The 22705-nt window shown below is 46.0% G+C and overlaps 7 protein-coding genes across 7 annotated transcripts; 5 read left to right on the top strand and 2 right to left on the bottom strand.

Annotated features, from left to right (window-relative positions):
* Positions 1 to 1604: 1604 nt before the first annotated feature.
* N7471_007893 (uncharacterized protein) lies at positions 1605 to 3410 on the top strand (the record flags this gene model as incomplete). The annotated part of the gene is made up of 3 exons (XM_057280612.1): positions 1605 to 2037; positions 2142 to 3025; positions 3084 to 3410. The coding sequence occupies 3 exons, from the start codon at positions 1605 to 1607 to the stop codon at positions 3408 to 3410; spliced, it is 1644 nt and encodes a 547-aa protein (XP_057134872.1).
* Positions 3411 to 4070: 660 nt separating this feature from the next.
* On the top strand, positions 4071 to 4680 carry N7471_007894 (uncharacterized protein; the record flags this gene model as incomplete). The annotated part of the gene is made up of 5 exons (XM_057280613.1): positions 4071 to 4105; positions 4195 to 4241; positions 4293 to 4303; positions 4393 to 4587; positions 4648 to 4680. The coding sequence occupies 5 exons, from the start codon at positions 4071 to 4073 to the stop codon at positions 4678 to 4680; spliced, it is 321 nt and encodes a 106-aa protein (XP_057134873.1).
* A 3254-nt stretch (positions 4681 to 7934) lies between these two features.
* N7471_007895 (glycosyltransferase family 32 protein) lies at positions 7935 to 8874 on the top strand (the record flags this gene model as incomplete). Its single annotated transcript, XM_057280614.1, has 2 exons — positions 7935 to 8804; positions 8854 to 8874. The coding sequence occupies 2 exons, from the start codon at positions 7935 to 7937 to the stop codon at positions 8872 to 8874; spliced, it is 891 nt and encodes a 296-aa protein (XP_057134874.1).
* Positions 8875 to 11640: 2766 nt separating this feature from the next.
* Positions 11641 to 12120, top strand: N7471_007896 (nuclear transport factor 2 family protein; the record flags this gene model as incomplete). Its single annotated transcript, XM_057280615.1, has 1 exon — positions 11641 to 12120. The coding sequence occupies one exon, from the start codon at positions 11641 to 11643 to the stop codon at positions 12118 to 12120; it is 480 nt and encodes a 159-aa protein (XP_057134875.1).
* Positions 12121 to 13145: 1025 nt separating this feature from the next.
* On the bottom strand, positions 13146 to 13523 carry N7471_007897 (uncharacterized protein; the record flags this gene model as incomplete). Its single annotated transcript, XM_057280616.1, has 1 exon — positions 13146 to 13523. The coding sequence occupies one exon, from the start codon at positions 13521 to 13523 to the stop codon at positions 13146 to 13148; it is 378 nt and encodes a 125-aa protein (XP_057134876.1).
* Positions 13524 to 16442: 2919 nt separating this feature from the next.
* N7471_007898 (sugar porter family MFS transporter) lies at positions 16443 to 18158 on the top strand (the record flags this gene model as incomplete). The annotated part of the gene is made up of 3 exons (XM_057280617.1): positions 16443 to 16566; positions 16618 to 17377; positions 17441 to 18158. The coding sequence occupies 3 exons, from the start codon at positions 16443 to 16445 to the stop codon at positions 18156 to 18158; spliced, it is 1602 nt and encodes a 533-aa protein (XP_057134877.1).
* A 1946-nt stretch (positions 18159 to 20104) lies between these two features.
* Positions 20105 to 21752, bottom strand: N7471_007899 (phosphatidate phosphatase App1 family protein; the record flags this gene model as incomplete). Its single annotated transcript, XM_057280618.1, has 2 exons — positions 20105 to 20707; positions 20760 to 21752. The coding sequence occupies 2 exons, from the start codon at positions 21750 to 21752 to the stop codon at positions 20105 to 20107; spliced, it is 1596 nt and encodes a 531-aa protein (XP_057134878.1).
* Positions 21753 to 22705: the final 953 nt, after the last annotated feature.

Below are 22705 nucleotides of genomic sequence, written 5' to 3' on the forward strand. Positions count from 1 at the left end.
GATAATGTTAGCGACAAATGATTTGTGTTGACTGAGATGGTTGGATTGTTGGGTTGTTTGAGTTTTACTGTTGATTGTTTGAATGGTTGTTGTGAATGATTATCGAGCGTTGGGATGGGCTTCGTCGACAGTTAAATACTCGAAGACCTCTTTGAAACTCGAATCAATGCCAATATTCATCCGTGGCTTTCTTTATCTTGTTTTAGAACAAAGAAATGTGACAATAGAATACTTGACAAAAGCTCTTTATCACCGAAAACTAATATAGATCCATTATTTCTTTCAAAATGGATATAGAGGCATTGTCATACCCAGAAGCCCAAATAAGGAATAAAGAGGATAGCTGTTAGAATTCTAACAACCCTATTTTAGACTGACTCAACAATAGAAATGAATGAATGCACATAATCTAGGCCAATCGCAAGACGCAATATACTTGGCATTTTCCAACATGAGAACATTGGAGGTGAACAAGGTCGAAGACAAAGGTTTTCTACTAATGCTACTAAGGGTCTTTGGTAGTATAGCTTTGGTATCGCACTTCAAGGTGATTATATACATTTCCACCTTGTCTATAGCGAACTCACCATTCACCTGCACCCCTGTTTCCGCGACATTAAGGTGGCGCTCGCTCTCGCTCATTTCTCACTATGGTACTTTTTGAGACCATTATCTCATTGCGGTTTTGAAGTGCCTTGATTCTTGTAGTGGAAAATTTATATAGGCTGACAATTTAGACTATTCTTGCTTTGTTTCTGTTATTGTTGAATTTCTAGCTAGAATATGAAAAGGGCATCAAAAGGGATGCACCAACAGGGATAGATATGATGTCTGTGGGACTCTAAGTGGCCATTTCTTCTTATTGCCGAGATTGTTATACTTGTATGGGTGTTTACTTCTCTCTGATCTTAACTTCCAAGGTTTGTCGACAACATATAGTCGCCCACATAGTCGCTCCAATTAACATTCTAGACATCTTTAAAGGTCAGATTGAGTATAAATTCTCTTTTTTGTCTTGTTATACCAGGTACCTCATCTGAATATAATATCTACCGCAAAGAATGATTTCTTTTTAAAAAAAAACTCTAGTGTGTGGCTAGTCTTATCACTTTGTTGATACAACTCCATTGTTTGCCCAGGTCGCATTCGTATACGATGTACTAGCGATACTTTCGATTCTCTTTTGCATTAGAAGCTTGAGCTATTGGCTTGTTTGTTTTTCCCTTTTAGTACTCCGGAATTGCCCTTTTGAACCCCCGACTCCGACTCTTCGACCAATGAGGTGTCACTGATTCGCACCCGTTGCGGGAGCCACCGAGCCGGCTTGTTATCCGCCCGCCTGCTGAGCCCTAAGTGTCCGAGGTCAGAATTCGCCCGATTCAAAATGTTCCCGGTCACGCTGACCAACTGTTGGCGTGATAAATCTATACATTGATTCTTGATATGGATTAGAAAATACAGTGTTGAAATGGGGGGCATCGACTATAAAGAGTTCTCGCGCCCTCGTGGACTAAACCCTTTTCTCTCGCTAATTATCTGCCCTTCTCTCCACTTGCGTTAGTACTCGAGTTAATTCCAGCGACCTTCATTGAGTGAAATTCGATATGCAGTCAATTTTACAGTATCGTCGTCTCCGCCGAGAGGTGGAAGAGGACTTGGCACACATCCAAGCCAAACCTTTCAGCTTGCATTCTAGCACCTCGCCATCCCTGCTCGAGGCACACACGAATGCTTATACGGGCCCCGAAGCAGAAGGGGCAAAAGCTCCAGTTCTATCAACTGATATGCTTCTTGTGCCTGGTGTCACAGTTTCGCACCCAAACGGAGCCAACGGCGACATTGTCTTGGTGGTCGGCTGGAGAGACAATGATCCGAGCAATCCCCTCAATTGGTCACTGCTGAAGAAATGGATGGTGATGTTGATGTGCGCTCTGGTTGCCATTGCGATGACGGTTCCCTCATCCGTCGAGGGTGCGACACAAGAAGCCTTTGACGCCCACTTTGGCGTAAACAGTATGGCTGGATCAATGACGACTGGTATGTTAATTCATCTTTTCTTTTGTATTTACAATTTTCTCCTATTCTGCTTTGGCTGCGAAGACCATGTCCAATATGTACTGACTGATGCTGAATGAGCACAGGTATCTTCCTCATCGGCATTGGCGTGGGCTCGCTATTTTCTGGCCCTTTCTCAGAGACCTTCGGCCGTAACATCGTTTATTTGGTTACTCTGGTCCTTGTCATTGTCTTCACCTTGGCCAAAGCACTAGCGCCAAACTATGGTGCCGCCCTCGCCTTCCGCTTCATTTGCGCTCTGTTTGCAGCTGCGCCTATGACGGTCGCAGGTGGAACTGTTGGTGATATCTGGCAACCCTTACAGATCCCCTTCGGCCTACCCTTGCTCACTCTCGCCGCCTATATGGGCCCAATCTTAGGTCCCGTAATTGGGGCCTACACGCCAGAGATTGGGTTTGTTTGGGCTGACTGGATCTCTATGATTCTCGCTGGCGTTATATTGATAATCGTGATCCTTGGCCAGCCGGAAACATTCAGCCCTATCTTACTAGAATGGCGTGCTAAGCACTTGCGTGATCTAACGGGCGATGGCCGTTATCGCGCTGAACATGCTTCCACTTCCACGGGTTCATTTAGCAATCGACTGCTAACCAATGTGTACCGACCTTTTGTCATGATCTGGACTGAACCCCTTATCCTGATTTTCAGCTTTTATCTCGTCTTGCTATACTTTGTGCTCTTCACTTTCCTTAACGGTTATCCCTTTATATTTGCGAACGTGTACGGGATTTCCACAAGTTTGACTTTTACCATCTTTGTTGCTATGATCCCCGGTGTTCTCGTCGCTCTGGCTTTGGTTCCTGTGCTTTATAGCCTCACTAAGAAAGCTGCTAGGAAGGCCGATGCTGATGGCAAAGCCCTACAGCCAGAGGTGTCTCTCTGGTGGGCTATGGCGGGAGCTTCTATTCTAATGCCTATCTCACTCTTCTGGATGGCTTGGACCTGCTACGTAAGTGTTTGTTTTATTTTACTCTCCCTACTTCTGCTAATATCGTTCTATTTTCTAGTCCTCTGTCAGTATCTGGTCACCAATTGTGGCCTCCGGTATCTTTGGCTACGCTCTTGTCTGCATCTTTACTACAACCTATATGTACACCATTTTTGTGTACCTGAAGTATGCAGCCTCAGCTCTGGGATTTATGACCTTTTCGCGATACGTCGTCTCCGGTGCTCTAAGCCCGGCATCAGTCAAGATGTATGAGAACATCGGCCCCCACTGGTCGTTGACGATTGTCGGAATCGTCGCAACCATCATGGCGCCCGTACCCTTTGTGCTGTATAAGTATGGCCACAGGGTCCGTGCAATGAGTAAGAACGCCCAGAACAAGGCTTAAGACGTTCCGCGCCAACTAAATACATGGATTGCACCGACATATGGCTTGTTCTCTACTTCTTGCGGTGTTTCTTCATAAATAACGTGTGCATCTCGTCAACTCGTCAAGCTTTGACATGATGTCTTTCATTGATTCGATGTATATAGAGCGTATTTATTAATGTTAATTTTATAAGAGGTTCTCTCAATGACCGGGTGACACTCATATAATAAGGTACTGACCTGGATCACAATCAAGCAAGCACCCCATATCAATGAAGCGATACTTGATTTTCAAAAGGTCTTTTCATTTTGTGGCCCCAGCAACCAAGGAGTAATATAATATGGAGCTTGCCCTGTTGTCAGAGAGACTACATCCATTTAAATAAGACATTGTCATCAATTCTCTTGGGCATCTACTATGTAGGGGCCAAACGAAAGAAGGGAGAGAGTTGATTCCTACAGGGAGCAAACAGCCCGACTATCTATCTAGCAACGAGGGGTTTATGCCTGAGGCATAAATTGCGGCCTAAGGCCACCACAGCAAATTCTGAGACTGACTTGCACTTTTATACAGATTACGTCATATTGACGATTAGAATATCCGTTTCATTTAGAAATGCATATAGAATGAGAGAAGACTGGCATTCTTGAGGGACTAGATATTTTCGAGATCAACAAGATGACGCACGATTCCCAACCTCCACTTAACAATAAGTAAGTTCAGACCCTTCTCCCCATTTACTAATGTTCACTTATGTTCATATCCCAATAAGCCTAATCACCAGCTAATTTTCTTTCTGCAGAGACGATGACGGAAACCAGAATAACAGCAACTGTCGTAATTGCAAAGGTGAGCCCAAATTCTGCAAACAGGTTAGCAGCGCTAAAGATTACTTCGCAGGATGCAATGATGTACGCCTCTACACTATTTAGATCATTCTACCACCATACTGCTAAACTGTATTGGTGGGCTGCTGAAATGTGCTTACAAATAACTCTAGTGCTCCAATTGCAATGACTGTGTCGACTGTTCATTCTGTAGCAACTGCAACAACTGTGAAAAATGCAAGCAATGTTCGAACATGACAAGTTGCACCAATTGCCAGGATTGCTCCAACATGGAAAACTGCACTAATTGCCGGGGTTGTTCCAACATGGTAAACTGCACTAATTGTGAAAATTGCTCCAATTTGAAGGTATGTTTGTGACATGGAGTATAATTGAACAGGAATAGCTGACTGCCTTTGAACGGACAGAACCGGGATGGTGCTGTCAATGAGTCTGGGTAAACAGGCGAAGGCAAGCAATGAAGCTTCGAAGTGTCGGGAAGACTATTGTATACATCGTTGCTAGCGTCTTATCCTAGGTTTTCAGAGCAGGAAGATAACTGAAATTCTAACATAACTTACTCTCTATCCATATCATATCGCTATTAGTTCTGGCATCCGTTTTCTAGAGTTCTACTTGATGGGTTGTGTTGTGTCTGTATCCGAGGGAGGTGATGTAGCGGTGGTGCTTGCGAATAGTCTTCAAACCGTCGAAACCGAACTGGGAAATTTGGACTAAAATACTACAGTTTTATTTATGCGATTATTTATTACGAACGAGGATGTACTTTAGGTGGGCAGGAGATGGATAAGGATCATGGGTATTTCAGGTATATTGTGTAGGAATGGAGCGGTTTGTAGTCCGGGTCGCTATACATGGCCCAATGGCATTACATACATTCAATTTACTTGCTTCGTATCAATTGGGTTATTAAAGGTTTCCTTTCCCTTCAAGATGTATTCATAATAATTATCGATTAGCGATGACACCAAAAGCGCCAAATGGAACCGGTCCTTTTGTACAATGGTGTGATCTAAATATGTCACTTACTCTGTCAATATATGTAGCCTCAATTACTCTATAAAAATCCATGTAACTGTCAAAGTTCGTAGGGCTTTCTCGCAGTATTAATTTCATATTCTGTTAAATTTAATTATAGAGATTAATGGTGTCACCTATCACGATCTTTATACGAATTACTTTATAAAATTAAACGCATTATGTGATCAATGCTTAACCTGGGCTAAGCATAGAGGAAGTCATGTGAGCGCTGGAGCCCTGGACCTCGGTAGCGCTGTGTCACTTACTAAGCGGATACTACAGCCCTGGAGGCCCCGGGGTAGCCCCAGGGCCCTGGAGTAATTTACACATGCTGGTTGAAAACTGCGGCCAGCGGTGGATATACCTAAAGTAGTTTAGCGACAGAGTGTGCCCTTAGTCGTTCTCTGACTTATTCGCAACTATTCTCAGAACCATCTTTCGCCGTCTCATGTCCCTGCAGATCAGTCCTCGAGTGACATTTTACAGCACTATGATTGTAATACAGCGGGCGTGAAGTTGCTGCCTAGATTATATTCCTAAAATTATCTAGTCTAAGTGCGATACCCATGGTTAAATATATACCCGGCCATTGACAAGAGACCCTACAAAATGTGTTCGTCTCGGCTTGAAACACCAGGGCGGCCTGAGCTTAATATAGCCCCTTGGCCGCCCCTCTCCCAAGAAGTTCCTAGAGCGGGAAATAGTGGGGTACAAGTGGTGATATGTATGTACGTACATTAAGGGACTTCATGGAGCCAACTTTGTTCTATTGGCTTCCTCAACCCGTCTCTATCACCACTTGTAAACATAGAACATAGAAGTTGAGGTGACCACTTAGGAAGTTAAAACCATCGCGTGGATAATTAACGCGGTGATCCGAATGTGACACGATGGGGCCGGAAACCTCGACGAGATCAATGGAGGCTGAACTTTTAAGGCTGCCATAATAATGGTAACTAGTTAGTTAACTAGCATTACGTAACAATTGTCAAAATTGCAGTTTCCTAAAAGAGTCGTTTATTGGGAAGGTTACATCAAACTTTGGAAGGGTTGCCAACCTTGAAATAACTAGATATATGATTGGCTGTTTTGTAAAAGCTTACTTATCTTTGATACTGGGTATGTTGCCGTACGGATGTAGTAACTTTGTCTTATGGATTGTCGTGCGAGTCATGTAGCTCACCAGTTAAAGTGTTAATCGATGAGTTTTTCAATTTGAGTGAATCCGGTTTAGGTTAGATCTCGGACGGAAGTAGAGTAGAGGAATCCACAGGGTACCGAAATTTCACCGTCATCATCGGTATCATGCTTTCTTTATATAAATACATAAGATGGGCTCCATGTTTGCTCTATTTCTGTTTCTTCTATGGGTCCATAGATGTTCTTGAAAACCTCAATGAGGAAGGTCTATGATACAGCAGAAAATACCCTGAGCATAAGTCAGTTAGTTCTCATCGCAAGCGTATCCAGGTATGGATATGAGAGGTTCAAGCAGTTGCTTTTTGACATGGCCTTCAGGTTGTTGTATTTAGTAATTGTGTTTGCCGTAGACTGTCGCAATATGCCATTTTAGCAGCTGCTAGGACTTGTTTCCTTCCTGGATGATGGACCATACACTAGTCTGCCTTGCACTTGTAGTCCCGTGATATTAATTATTTCAAAGCACAATCGTTTCAATAGCAGACGGGAATCCGCCGTCAACATGACCAAGAGTAATACAAACTTGTGATGAGCAAAAGGGAGAAAAAGCATCGATTGTGACTGATGCGTATAGTGATGGAAGAAAAAGAAGCTTTCTAAAGATCCAGATTTTGAATAAACTGGTGAAGAGGCGGAGTCTCAGGCCATCAACAAGTAACTATCAACGATATCTCTCTCTTTGCTTTCCTTTATATCGGCGCTGTGAGGACTTACTATTCATAGATATTTCATCTTAGTAGCCTGTCAATCAAGCATACAAGCAGGGTCCGGTTCGCTGGTGACCTTTCAGTCAGCAGACACAGAGGTAATCGACTATTGGACCTTCTAAGTCCCCACATGAGGGGTCGCATCATGAAGTCGGTCTGGGGAGCTGGAGTTTCAGAGGATTATCTTGATAGCTAAGGTTAGGTAGGCAACAGTATTCGACTCACCGAGGCTAATAATATATCATTAGAACCCTGCCGATCACGGAGAGACGGGGCGGGAGGGTCTACCGAACAGTGTTGTATGCTGTGCCAAGAGGAGTGTCTCATTTGGTATTCCTATGGGTTTACCACTTCTGTTCTGGTATTAAACCACCTGCTTGAATGATAACGAGGACTGCACTTGCATACCTAACCAGATTTGCTAATCAAATGGTCGTCACACAAAGAAACTATATGAAGCACATTAGGATATTTCTCTAAGTGTTCCTAGAAGGACCATTATATAGGAACTAGTGGCTTTTCTAGACCACTAAGAGCGGCTATTAGCACATAAAGTGTCTCCAGTATCGTTCTGTAAATGTAACCGCGGACTCCTTATTTTTTTCCATACTAGCATATTGGTATTCATTTTTTGAACGAGTGAACAGTCTCTTACCAAAACCTACTTTTGCCCATTGCAAGTCAGTCTTTCGCTTCATTGACGGTCCTTATTCCTTCATGTGCTTAGCACTGTAATCATATTATCGCATCTCGCTCGACAAGCTATAATGATCACCATTTGGGGGAAAGGGTGGACAAGGTTCATGGCTGTTGGGATTCTGTCCCTCCTTCTCATCTTCATCATTCATCTCCTCATCTTCGCAAATCACTTTTCCAATCCCGGCGAACTGTCCGCTTCAATGGACGTCATTACCGCGTGCGCTACCTCTAACTTTGAGCACCCCAACGTCTCTCATTCTGTCGCCGTCCCACAAATACCCAACGTTGTTCATCAGATCTGGAAAACAAATGACCTCCGAACCTACTCTACGGAAATAGACCCATCGCACGACGAGTGGAAGCACACACTCGAGCCCCTAAACTACACGATCAAGCTTTGGACAGACGATGACATCCTCCAACTCATCAAGGGAAGGTATCCTTGGCTTTTACCGACGTATGAAGCCTACCCCCAAAACATACAACGTGCCGACATGGCTAGGCTGCTTGTCATCCATGCAGAGGGAGGCATCTACGCAGACCTCGACGTTTACCCGACCTCGGCCACTCAAATACAATGCCTCCAAAGTCTCAACCTGGAGGCCATATTCGCCCCAACGTCGGGAACTCTTGGGCTGAGCAACCACTTCTTCATGGCGGAGCCCGGATCTCCATTTATCCTATGGGCGCTATACGAGGGCAAGCGCCGCGGCGGCGCTGCGTCTCGATTCATCCCCCTGCCGTATCTGCGAGTCTTTTGGTCCACGGGGCCTACGATGGTGACAGCGGCATTTCGAAAGTACGCGTGGTTATACGGCACCCTTCAGCACAGCTTGGGCGTGTTGGATGATGGATATTCGGGGGCGGTCATACAACACAAGGCAGGCAGGTCGTGGCATGGATCGGACGGGCGGGCCTTGAACTACATAGCGGACCGTGTAGGGATGAATAGTTTGATAGTGATCGTTCCTTTTCTTTCCATTATAGTGGGAGTGGCCTCTGTCGTGAGAAGACATTGTTTTTGAACGGCAATCTTGGAGTTTTTTACGTACTGGGACATATTGCATGGGTGACAGTGGAAGAACCACGTCGGAAATTTGGTGGACCTGCGTGTAATTTTCTAGGTCTTTTGGAAATCGGAGTTAGACATGTCATAAGATTGTAAATATGAAAGTTGCTATTTAATTGGCGAGTTTGATATTACTATTATAGGACGATTTAGGGCAGGTCTGAGCTGATTTCGAGAAACGTTTACCCTTTCCGATCTGACTGAGTGGAGCTGAAACTACAAAAAGGCGAAAAAAAAACATACAACAGTAGGATTTGCGGGTGGTCACCCACCCACCTGCTAACTCACCGGCGTGTGGTTATGTGCAGCCAATAATCGGCTGGGTGTCCTCTCCTTTCCCTTCCCTCTCCCCTAAACGACAAGCTCAAGACGCTTGAAGGTCTTTATTGAGGCAGCCTTACTGCCTAAGGGGTGTAGGACCTTTTCTCCTACCTAGTTGATCTTCCTTCCTCTCTTTTCTCAGTCAACAGCTAAGTTCAACCTATTGTTTCTTTCCCACCTTGCTTTCTCCACAGGCTATAATCCCTTTGTCCCATCGTTTCTTCTAAGCTTACACACATGTTGATACGCATACAGGGGTAGTAGACCACCGGGCCTTACTACTTGGGGCCCTCGGGCGCGAAGACCTCGCTTCCACCATTTTTGACGACGCCAATATTTTACTCCTAATGCGTAATTACAACCTTTTCGACATCAGCACTCTCACCGTGTCGCCCATTCTGCCATCTTTCGACGAGATACCCCTTCAACGCGCCGTATCGCACTTTCGATCACGTTCTTTTTGACCTCGACTACCAGAGGCAGATCCAGAGGTAGAGCTAGAGCTAGAGGTAATGCCAGTGCGAGTGCGTGTGCCAGTACTAGATTCGACCCTCGATTTTTGAACACCTCCAACCTCGTCCTCGGTTAAAACACCATCGAAACCCCAATTTCAATGTACAACCAATCGTGCCCCGTCCTACCTTGGTCAGTCCACCTGAGCCAGCGCTGAAGCTAGCAACGAAGCTAAGGGCTGGGAGCTAGAGTAGGCTACAGCCTTGCTGTTATCGAACGATATTAGCAGAAGCAAGTGTATCAAGTCGGACTATTCCAAAGGGGGTTCGGAGATAACAAACCACCAACATACGTTGCATCTAGTCGAAAGAGGACTGGGCCGAGTATATACTCTTGGAGCACCAAGCTATTTATACGAATTTACTTTGATTGGATACACAAGACCTTGCGAGATAAAGCTCTTCAATCGTGTGATGAGTACTGGCTATGCCTCTATCAATACTTTGGCCTGGTTTCCTGGCGCCACCTGAATGGGGAAGTCCATGCACAGATGCGCCGAGTATGCTGTCTGTCTTGGTCCCCACAAGTGCAAGGCTAATGTAGACAATAGTTTCTCGGATATGTATTCCCCGCCGAGGGCAGTATCTCTAGAGGTACGAAGAAAATTAACACACTGGATCTGGACGTCTTCTATGTCACCCATCACTAGGTTCATTTGACATTTTGCCGTTGTGAGAGTATGATCACTTAGTATGCCACAATCAGCTCTGGTGCGCTATCACTGAGACTCAACCAGGGGTTCTTCTTCTGCAGAAGCCGTCTCTGGCTAACAGATCATCTCTAGGCAAACGTAAGCGGGCCCAGAATCTCTAGAGTGACCTTTTCAAACACGTTTCGGTGGATAATCTTTTAGACTCCGTTTGCTACCACGATATCGAGCTCTTTTTACCTTCAAGACACAGATATCGAACACGATGTCCTTTGTGCAATCATTGGATTTCACAAGCTCAAAAGTTGGCCAGAAGTCGCTGATAGGTAAGGCATCTTCAATCTCCTTCTCCTAGACGCCTAGCTGTTGCCGACGCTGATCCTTTTTCTCAGAGTCAAATTTGTTGAGACCATCTCTGCCTCAGGTGGATAGGACATTGCTCACCTTGCTTGATATTCCTTCCTCTCTCTCTCTTAGCCAGCTAGCTCAATACAACCCATGGTTTCCTTCCCCAATACAAATCCTCCATGCATGGGGATTACCAACTTTCGCACAGCCCTATCAACCAACTTATCTCACTAGCCTTCAGAGATGGTGCTTTTCAATTCTGCGTTGACACCCGACCCGATATGCCGCCTCCGAGTTCCGAAACGCAGTCAGTCACTTCCTATCGGATGGAAGATAGAGATTCTAGATACCCCCTCCTTTGACGCCTTGAGCGCACTCCATACGGCTACGAAGACCATACGATCCATCCACAGAAGTCTGTGGATCCTTTCTGGTCCCCACGATCAAGGCTCGACGGTTCTCGATCTCAGCCCGAGTGAAGAATCGGATTAAAGGAGATATGGGGTGTCCAGACTCCGTGACCTTGATCTCGATTAACTCCCACAACAGGAGGGGCCATGACGTTACAAGAGGACAGGGATTCTACCACGTTATTCCTGGATGAATGCTGGCTCCGAAAACGACCGTCACCGCTCCCAATGACGACTAAACACTGTATCGCAGGTAATGTCCGAGGTGAAGCCCTAACTCCGACCGCTCCCTGGAGATAAAATCGTCCAGCGGAGTTAACCACGATCGACGAGAGAGGTCTATATATGCTTAAGTACTTTCACGCTCAATTCCGAGGTTCCCTATTCAATCGTTGCCGATAATAGCTTTCCCTATACTTCTCACTCCCACAACCCATCTTACTCCCATATCACCCATTGTCACTATGGCATCCATCCCCTCACTCCCCGCAATCCTAACCCCCGCCCTGAGCAGCCGCGACGCCATCGCCGACACACTCTATCGCTGCGTCCTCGGGCTGGACACGAGCGACCCCGCCCTTTTTGACTCAGCCTTTACCTCCACCGCGACGTTCTCCATCAACGGCAAGGTCTCCTCGGGCCTTCCCGCCATCCACACCGACTGCTTCGACGTGATCAGCAAGCTGGACACCACACACTTCGTCACCAACATCCGCATCAATATCGACGACAGTGGCGTGAAGGCTGCAGCGACTGCCTCGTCGCTCGCGCAGCACTACAGCGGTGGGAAGGGACTTGAGCCTGGTCAGCCGCGTCTGCTGACTGGGGCGCAGTATTATGCTGATTTGGTGAAGGATGAGGGGAGTGGGCTGTGGAAGATTGAGGTCTTTAAGATGACGACGTCTTGGGCGGAGGGTGATTGGGCAGTGATCAACGGAAATTGAAGGATTAGAGGGTTGGGAGAAAGCGGAGAATGCTGTGTTTTAAGTTACAGGATCGCCGTTGAACCTTATCCCAGCGGGCCGTTGGAAGTCAACTATAAGGGGCTCGAAGGGCGTGGAACCATCCTGTCTGCATTGATTCGAAGAAAGAATGGTATACCTGAATGTACCAGAAGCACGTAGTACTGTAGTCGAGCATGAACACATTATTGTATTTTCCTTCTTAATGATAAAGAATGCTATTAAGCTTACACAAGTGATGGTTTGGCAGACCATAACTAGTAGAAAATGACAGAAATCTGGCTGTACGACAATGTATGGACAAAATCGGAATCCTCTAGGGGAATTTCCACGGACATGCTTAGTAACGGTAATATGCACTTTTTGTATGGGATCTGCCCATCTATCGGTCCCGCGTTTTTCCGGGTAAAATACCCTGTATTCAACCATGTATTTAACACAGTTTTCGACACATCAGCTTGTAGAGCCAATTCCTTCAAATCTGGCCTTTAAAACAGCCTCTATTTTTCTAGATTATATGACTGATCTCTCCCCTTTAATCTCTCCACTAGATCTCTCTAAATCCTTCAATTCTACATTCTTTTCAAATAGCCTCTATTTTATAAGATAATGCAATGCGGTACAGGCACATGATCAACTGTGCTTGATAACTATGCTGCAGAATCAAGTCTGGAGAAAAAACCTTGGAACACTACCACGAGGAAATCTATGCTACCCTAGGAGCGCCCACTAAAATTGTATCAAAATATATATACATCCTCGGGAATAAATACATAATTTCAGTCTTGCATCGCAACATAAACACGTGACGGCCTTCACATTGCTTCTAAATATGTAACAGGGAAGCTGAGAAGGGGAAGAATAATCTCATTCTAGCTAGCTAGGAGCTATACTAAAATACAGGAAAGACAGAACGGCACGTGCCCCGGAGGGTCACAAAAGATATGGGAAAGCACTAGAGGGGACTATGCATCCATTGATATCAACCGGCGAATTTCACATAGCGTTTAATCGCTCTTGCCGTTCTTGTAGGTGCCAGAGTGCTGGGCCTTTTTGCACCAGCCATAGTGGTTACCGTTGTCGCCCTCGGACTCAGCGTCGCAGTTGGGGGTCGAGCTGGGGGTCGAGCTGGCGGAGGCGGACGAAGGCTTGGAGGTAGTCGATGAAGCGTGGCTAGTCGAGGGAGTGGACGTGACCGGGGTAGTCGATGGAGTGGATGTAACCGGGGTAGTCGATGAAGCGTGGCTAGTCGACGGAGTGGATGTAACCGGGGTAGTCGAGTAGATAGAGGACGAGGTAGAGAGAGTGTGAGGCTTCTCACCTTCCTGGACAGGGAAGGCGAGGACAGAGCCGATAATGGCCAGAGTGGCGAGGGAGTACTTCATCTTGACGGATGCTGTTTGACTTGCAACGGTATAGCAATTGAGAATTAAGCAAACGAGATTTGGGGCTTATCAGGCCGTCTGGAGGAAGAGATGGATATTTATAACTGGCGATGCTTAAGGACGCATCCGCTTCGTTACGATGTATAATGAGACACGATGCTGGAAAAACGTTGTCATAGCGTATTGCGATCGACCAATGCGACTAAATGCGGGTCTCGTTGGCCCTACCAAGTGGCAGAAACGTGAATAGTGGGACAGGATCGGGCTATTGTTGACGCAAGGTGATCCACATGTTAACCTTAAATCCCAAATGGGTGCTAATCCCTTGCAAGTTCCTTTCACGCATGCTTCCAAACTAGACTCCATCCATGGCACAAGGCCCCGCCGATGGTGTGATTGGCGCGAATGCCGCTATCTCGGACTACGAAACGGGACAGGGACACGATGCACCCCTGTCTATCCTGAAGCCAATATCTGGTGTGTCTGGGCCTTTGCAGACTGTCGAGCTTGGTTGGACGCCACCTCGACCCTCCGTGGCGTAGGCCGGTTCTTCCAGACGTCTAAAGGCTTCTGCCGATCGAGGTACACCTGGACGCTCTATGCGGATGCTATACTCCCACGAACAAGAGCCGTCGGGTCATAGTCTGTCAACTAGCGTCTCGTGGGATTTCAAGTCCCGCGTAGTAAGTCTCGGAACTAATGACGCATGATGTCTCAAGGCACCGTTTATAATTACTACTACAGTACACAGAGCATAACTTATGTGTGTGCCCCTTTGCGAAAGCAACAACTGAACGGTGTCCAATAGATGGACTACGGGCTTGCATTTGTTGGTGAATGTTCTGACTAAGGGACTTCTTACCGCTTGTTATTACGTGATCCAATGCCTAAATGCACCACCACGAGCAGACATTGAAACGGACCATTCGTAGGGAAAGTGGCTTCATATTGGGACATGGAGTTTGAGAAATACCCGGGCGATAGACTGCCGGTGAATGGTTATTCAGATCCTGCTCCCTCTGGAATCAATGCTCATTCATTTGTTCTAAGTGAACACGGAAAAAGGAGGGTTTGAGTGGTTTACTCATTTGTGGCCTAGTCTCAACTTTGATGGTGTTTTCCTCGATATCCACCTAGATTTATGGAAAGATTGTCGTTTAGAGTTTATATAAAAGTTAATATCTAATTTTCAAGGATGATGATCTAGATGGGAATAAGATATTCATTGAGTGGGTCGGATACAGTGCTGCGGATCTCCACACTGAGATATTAAATGGGACATTAGGGAGTTTGACAAAGCAGGATTGTGTGGCGCGTTACGAGGTGGGCCTCAATTACGATGGAAGCACTGTAGTCTTGGTCACACCCAAGACAGAGCTTTTGCACAGCCATACTCTAAGTATGGTCCTGTCCTATGACCCATGTCCCGAAAACGAATGGCACGCGAGATACTTGTGGATATGAAGTTGACTTATAAAATTGACATCATTAGTAAAAATGAAGAAGGGACGATAAAGAAAGGAAGTGATTGATGAAAATCCTGGTTTGTTCGCCAGTCGAGAACATACTAAAGATACTCGGTGGCTTTGCTTCTGCTCGCTCTACCATTTGCCTTTAGGTCCGGCCGGCTTTGGCAGCGGGATTTGTATAAAACCGAATCGCATGTACATATAGTTCAATCTTGCACATATGATTCACTCAATCATGTTGCTATAAAAAGGGAACAACTTGAGCAACTACCAATATACAGGTATGTTTCTCCAAAGACCAGGGCATACGTTAAGAGAATTTCGCGGGGCTAAGTAATTTGGCATAGGCCTCGATCAACTCAGGTCACTATTGCAACGGTTTTCACTTTCAATAAATTGTTCTGCCGCGTTCATTAACGTCATATTGCATTGCATATTCCGTCCCAACCCGCTCAAGTGCCGTTCTAAGATAAAATCTACGCAACACTGATCAAATAATTGCCCAAACTAAACACAACTGGCAAGGCCAGGGCAAGAGAGTCAGCACTCGTCAGGTGGCTATAGCCATGGCCATTAAATCCCTCTGCCGATCAAGCGGGCCGGAGCATGAAAAACCGGGAGAGATAGACATTGCGTGTTTTTCGGACCGAGCTCGCACTATCTCGACTTCTCGGAGAGTTACGTTCAGTATGTATGGAAATGCGAGGCGAATTAAAGAATATTCTAGTATATGATTGGTTGATGGAATGAACTCTAAAAGAGGTGGGGCCTCTTTTTGGCCAATACGGCCAAGGGTAGTGGTGTCCGATGACGCAACGCGGCCTATAGACCAACGTTAATGATCCAACATTAATGATGCGGAATCCCGGAAACCCAGATTAAAAAAAGGGTCCAAGGTACGAATGTCGATATACGGTCAGATAATAGAGCATTATTGACCGTCATTGTACAACATAAGTGAGTCTTGGAAACTCAGTCTAGTACTGAGTCGTCTTCGTTTCAGAGTATATCACCCATCAAAACAAGGAACCTTGAAACTTGACCTTGCCTTCTATCCAGGGTCAACTCACCTCCCATTTGTTCTTGGTTCAGGGCACAACTTGTCACGCTTTAATGGCCACTCCTGATTCGATATGTCCCTGGTTATATGATCTTGTTCAGTCCCCAGGAAATTGCCACTCCAACTTTATTTTCTCCATTCTCCTATCATGCGGGGAACTCTTTGTTACAGTGGGTCGGTCATTCTTCTGGAAATTCCTGGGGCACTGTAGTCATGACAAGTAGGGAAATATTCTTTGAATATCACTGCTACCACGTATTAGAATTTCGCGATGCGCGAGCGTATCTGTTAACTTTTTGATTGGAGGGTTATTCGACTAGTTAAAAGGATGGAAGGTTCCTATCATTCCTCACGGCTATTTGGTTGTACTTCTCATTACTGCCTTCCAATATGTTCAGCAAATTCAAACCTACTCAGGCTTACTTTGGCTTACGCGGTGGATGGCTGACCTTCTGGGTCACTGTCGCCTGTGCCACCGACATGATGCTATTTGGTTACGATCAAGGCGTATTCGGTATCTTTCCCCTTATACACTTTTTCTGAATGCTTGATGCTGACCCCTTAGGCGGCGTTGTTGTGACCAAAGACTTCCTCGATACCCTAAACCTCAATGACAACGCCACCCTCCTAGGTACTGTCACTGCTATTTATGATATCGGCTGTCTCTTCGGTGCCATAATAACCATGATTTGGGGCGAGAATTGGGGTCGGAAAAAATCTATTATATATGGAACGACCATCATGTCCGTGGGCGCCCTCCTCCAAATAACAGCGTTCGGTGTCCCCCAAATGATCGTGGGCCGTATCATTGCTGGTCTGGGTAACGGAATCAATACTTCAACTGCTCCTGTATGGCAGGGAGAAACCAGCCAGGCTAAATGGCGTGGCAAGTTGATTGTCATCGAACTCACTCTCAACATAGCAGGGTTCTCCCTCTCTAACTGGATAACCTTTGCTTTCTCTTTCCTCCCTGGCCCTGTTGCCTGGCGCTTCCCCTTAGCGTTCCAGTTCGTTTTCATTTTTATCCTTTACGCAACCGTTCCCTGGTTGCCCGAATCACCTCGTTGGCTTATCGCCCATGATCGCCCCGAAGAAGCCCAGGTCATCATCGCTGATCTAGAGGATAAACCTGTCGATGAACCATATGTTATCACTCAACACACTGAAATTGTGGCTGCTGTTCAATATGAACGCCATCATGCCGTATCGTGGGTTGACCTTCTACGCGGCAGAACTAAAGAGGGTGGCACGTGTGCTATTCGGCGGATGATCTTGGGTGCTGGTGCACAGTTCATGCAGCAGGGAGCTGGTATCAACGTGACCAGGTAGGTGGCGCATATACCCATTGGGGGTCGGTCATTCGCAATGTATACTGATGACTTGATCAGTTATTATCTTCCCACCGTGCTCATGAAATCCGTTGGATTATCCGAGACGCTGGCCCGGCTTCTCGCAGCCTGTAATTCTATATCATATCTCATAGCAGGTACTGTGGGTATTGCAAACATTGAACGCTGGGGCCGAAGACGCCTATTTATGAGCTGTGCTTTAGGCCAGGGTCTCTGCTACCTTCTCATCACTATCCTCCTGCGATTTAATGAAAAAGAAGGATATGCTCACTCAAAGGAGGTGGCGTCTGCTTCGATCGCCTTCTTCTTCCTCTACTATATCTTCTTTGGCTGCGGATTCCAAGGCATCCCATGGTTGTTGCCTGTGGAGCTCAATTCTCTCAGCATGCGAACGAAGGGAGCCGGCTTGGGCACTGCAACAAACTGGGCGATGAATTTTCTGGTTGTCGAGATCACCCCCATTGGAATCGAGACTCTGCGTTGGAAGTTTTACATCATCTGGACTGTACTCAATTTGGTATTTGTGCCGACTATCTATTTCTTCTATCCTGAGACGGCGAATCGACAGCTAGAGGATATTGATTTGTTCTTCCGAGACAACCAGTCAGTGTTAATTCACAACAACCCGGAGGCTGTGTCGCTTTTACGACCAGAGCGGTACATCGAGACCGAACAGAACTTGGTACATCTGAACAAATCAATTCCTGACACAAAGGAAACAGTGTCTGGACAGGGAGAGCATATGGAGGCTGTGTAAATACTTTTTGACAGCCAATGCCTTTAGATTTTCCGTCGTTTCCGTCCTTGCCGAGAAGCGATCGACGGCGAGGTCCGAGGGATATGCGAGATAGAGCTTCCGTTCCTTTTGCTGCGTTTCTTTTGCTTCGTTTCTTTTGCTTCGTTTCTTTTGCTTCGTTTCTTTTGCTTCGTTTCTTTTGCTTCGTTTCTTTTGCTTCGTTTCTTTTGCTTCGTTTCTTTTGCTTCGTTTCTTTTGCTTCGTTTCTTTTGCTTCGTTTCTTTTGCTTCGTTTCTTTTGCTTCGTTTCTTTTGCTTCGTTTCTTTTGCTTCGTTTCTTTTGCTTCGTTTCTTTTGCTTCGTTTCTTTTGCTTCCCTTTTTTGGAGCTAGATTCGACTTAATTACTGTCGTGCTTGACGCGCGAAACTTTAGGTTCCTATTTTTCTAAGCCATTATAGATACGGTATAGGTCCAATTCCTGGACAAAGCAGGATCTAGAAACAGGAGAAATGGGCATTGTCAGTGTCAAATGTCTCATGGATATTCTTTTACCTTGTAAACCGGCCGACATTCCGAAGCATGGGATGTAATGTTGTAACCAATCCGTCGATGCTCCTAGGGAACTATTTTAGAGTTTCTTTTCTTTTTAGAGGAGGGTTGCCTGTTTAATCCAACTTACTACTTTAATTCAGGACGACGCCACCTATGCAATCCAATCATTGTAGGTTTGTAACATGAGCCCCCCGCCACAAGCGCAGTCTCGTTTCGAAAGGACCTCTTGGCGCCATCTTATTTCGATTAAAGTACAAGGGAATATACTTCCTTCGAAGGTCAAGATGGTTTTCACTGGATGAATTGAAACTGGCTCATGTGAGATACTTACAGCGATTTTCATTGGTCAGTGGTTCAGTGTAAGCCGGTGCCTCGCTGAAAGTCCAATCACGGCCTTGTCAGGGCGTAGCTCCAGCTCTCAAGTGCTTTGACCTACGTCTAGATGGCATTAGCCGAGTGCTGCTACCCTGGCCCGAAAGGCAATTGGCTATAGCATGCAGGTAGTGCTTATAACCATTTCGATTTGTATTTGTGTCTGACAACATATGACCTCTAGGAACGAGTTGCCAAGCGTTTATCCCCTCATGCGTCAGATTATAACAAAGTCGCTAATCATCTTGATCTTCACTTTCCCGACTCTTGAAATACTGATACGACATGATCGCAGATTCCAGCAACACATGAGGTGCAACTCATTCCAATAGCAGCGGCTTCAGCTGCGGATACTGTTCCTGCCCTTATTGCCAGGGTTGATTGTATACCACAGCTGCCACATGAGGCTATGACAATGAATGAATCGCTCATAGCTGATATCTTGTGGAACCAATATCTAAAAGACATGAATTTATATCAAATAAAGTGGGGGTGAGGACACTTACAATAAAATTGATGTTGGGTTGAAGAGAATGAAGGAAGAAAGTAGTAGGAATCAAACCACTATCAGTGTGGAGATGAACGGAATTGCACAAGTTGTTATAATTCTGTGAATTGTGAAGACAAAATAATGCTGAGCTACTCAAAAGGTTCTGCTCCTAACGGACTGCAGTGTTGCTATGGCTAGGCGAGATTGTGAGACCCTTGGGGGATGTATAGAAAAGGTGAATAGTGTTGTAGTAAGATAATGTATGGGTAGTTGTAGGAGGAACTAACTATTTCCAAGTCCAGCGGGGGAGTTAAATATATCTGCCCAGGCACATGTGATCACTCAAGCTGTGGATCACCTGATATCACCTGGGCATTGGGCAGCATAATATCATTATTACTTAGTATGTGCTTGACGAGGCTATGTTCCGTCCCTCGGAAGAAAATTATACCCCTCGTCGAAGAAGGTAGAAAGATTTCAGCACCGAATGCGAGAACACACATATCGTTAAATCGCCTGGCGCGGATATCATATTACTCGTATCTACATAATTCTATAAAAACATAAAGGTGGCCGTAAACATCGCTGCGACCAATGCCATCAGGCCCTGCGCACCAGCCGACTCCTTGGTTATCAGCCCGCTAGCGGCTCCGGTGTGGTTTGCTGACCCATTGACTGCAGTTGGTTTACCTCCCACTCCAAGTGGCAGTCCCTGATAGCCAAATGTCAGGTTCTGTGCAATCGACTGATTATAGCACTGTCCATTCGCAATATCCAAGTTGGTCAGGTCAGCCGAGTGCACGAAGAACATGTACATCGACTGCTTTAAGTCCTTGAATCCGGACGTGTCGTATGGGAACTTGTCGCCCGGGTCGGTTGCCGAGGTGTTGCGGAGGAAGATGCACTGGACTTGTCCGGGGAAGTCGGTGGCCAGTTTTGGGTAGTCGCGCATGACGTCGCTGTTGCTGGTGTCTGCCACCAGGACAAACTTGCGCTCCGGGAAGGTTTCGAAAATCTTCTGCAATAAGAACTTGCGGATCGACAGAGTGGCAGAGACGTCGCTGAAGTTGAGAGGACGGGTGTCGAAGGAGCCGCCCGGGTAGTTTTTGTAGATGAACTCCATGTAGTTTCTGGTAATTTGCTCGGGGGTGGTGGTCTAAAATGACTATTAGTATTTTCAACAACAAAGTGGGAGCCAGAGGACTTACAAGGTAGTGGAAATGCGTATCGGGGAGGCTGATGGACCAATTGCGGTAAATCTCCGTCATGTCCTCCCAAGACGTGAATGGACGGGCGAAAGAATTGATTAACCCTTGCTCCGGTTCGTAGATCTTGGTAACACGCAGAATATCGTCAATGTCAGAAATGATGGTGAGTCCGGTTGGAGGCACAAGATAGGCGGTAGCATTTCCGATACTTGCACCCTCGACATGAGTGTCCAATCTCTGGATTGCCGAGGTTTCATTTCCCGCAGTAAGACCATTGCTCTTAATCGGCACGAATGTGTCGAAATCACCTTCGACTGTTGTGTTGTAAGGTAAAGTGATGTCTTGCGTACCACCTGTTGTGTTGGAAGATCCACCGCCGCCTGGCTGTCCACTGGATCCCTGACTCGCTGCAGGCTTGAGGTGGATCTTGTTCACTGCAACCTCTGGCTGCTGCACAACAAAAATTTCGGCAGTCAGGTTACGTGCCTGGGCCTGCTGGGATTTAGGAAGGTCCGAGATACTAGTGTTGACGAGGAAGATATCGGCCAAATCGTTTAAGCGTGAGACAGAGGTGTTTGGTTGTTTATAAACGTTTCCGTGGAAGCGGACGTTCCAGCCCGAGTTGGTCCAGTTCGCATAAGGGTCGATGTTCAACACATTGGTTGGTAATGCTTCTAATTCGGAGCTGTGCAATCCGAGGGTGCTCACAACTGCATCTCCAGTCGGGAAGCCCTGGAAGAAGTTTGGCACTCCAGATGCGACCCACGAAGGTAGGCCAGATCCAAGGTCCGAGAGGACATTGCCGGCATCAGATTCAACGTCGCTCAAGATGTTTCGGCCAACAATGGGAGAAGGATTATGCTCGACCGGGGAAGGTGTAATGACGGGGTCGGGCGGGGCGACATTGTTGGCGAAAGCAGTTGGAGCGGGGGAAGCGGAGGCAATTGAGAGAAGTGAGGCCTGCACAAGGCCATGTGCAAGAATGTACCTCATTTTTTCCAAGTACGTTGTAAAAGGGCTCAATTCTAAACAAAAGGCTCCAGATGTCCCAAAGAAACCACACAATAGTCGGCAAATAAACCTTGAAATGGCACTCTGGAGCGTATAGTAGAAGGAAAAGTCTAAGAAACTAAATTCTGCGACATCCAATCTATTTAAACATCTAAGAATGTCCTGAAAATGTCCAAAGACCTTGAAAATGGAAATTAACAGGGAAAATCCACTGACGTCACTGTGGGGGTCTATTTATGTTTCACCCTATTAAGACCTCGACGGATATTATATTCGACGATCTTACCTATCTAGGTAGCATACGGAGTAGAGCACTCTACATATGCTTATTTCCCATGGGGAGTTTCTCTAGGGTTCCCGGTTTTGATAAAACTCCAGGGCTATCAGTCTGGCAACCTTGTGGAGTTATATATCTCTGCAACACGGAAACGCAAACAATCCAAAGTTTTCGAATTCAATAAAAGAAAGTAGTTTTACTCAACATCCAGAAATACAACCTCGTCCTTTCAAAGAAAGGGCAAAATTCGCGAAGATTTAATTTTATGCAACTTTCCAAGGTTCAGTTATATCATGCTTGATTCATCCACTTATCCTGATTGACAGAAATTTTTCTACCCTTCACCTGTTTCTTAACCTCAATACTCAATCAATATCAGCACCACCAAGCTACCTCATTTACAGCCTTGTGATGCATTTCGTCATTTCCGCCTGGGTTGTGTTCTTTTTTTATGATTTATAAGTCCGAGCAAAACAAACGCGACGTACGAGCTATGTATGATGAGTTACAGGCTACCTTAAAGAGGTGACAGCGTGGGGATCGGGCTGAACGTGAAGCGGCCCTTAATCGGTTCCAAGCTATCAAATACCAAATCCAAGCACAGGCCGACGCCAACCGATCGATTCTATCTATAGTGGGCAGTATGTGCGGATCGGCA

Source organism: Penicillium samsonianum (genome assembly GCF_028829775.1).
Source record: "Penicillium samsonianum strain IBT 33392 chromosome Unknown utg000004l_segment0_segment0, whole genome shotgun sequence".
NCBI lineage: Eukaryota > Fungi > Ascomycota > Eurotiomycetes > Eurotiales > Aspergillaceae > Penicillium > Penicillium samsonianum.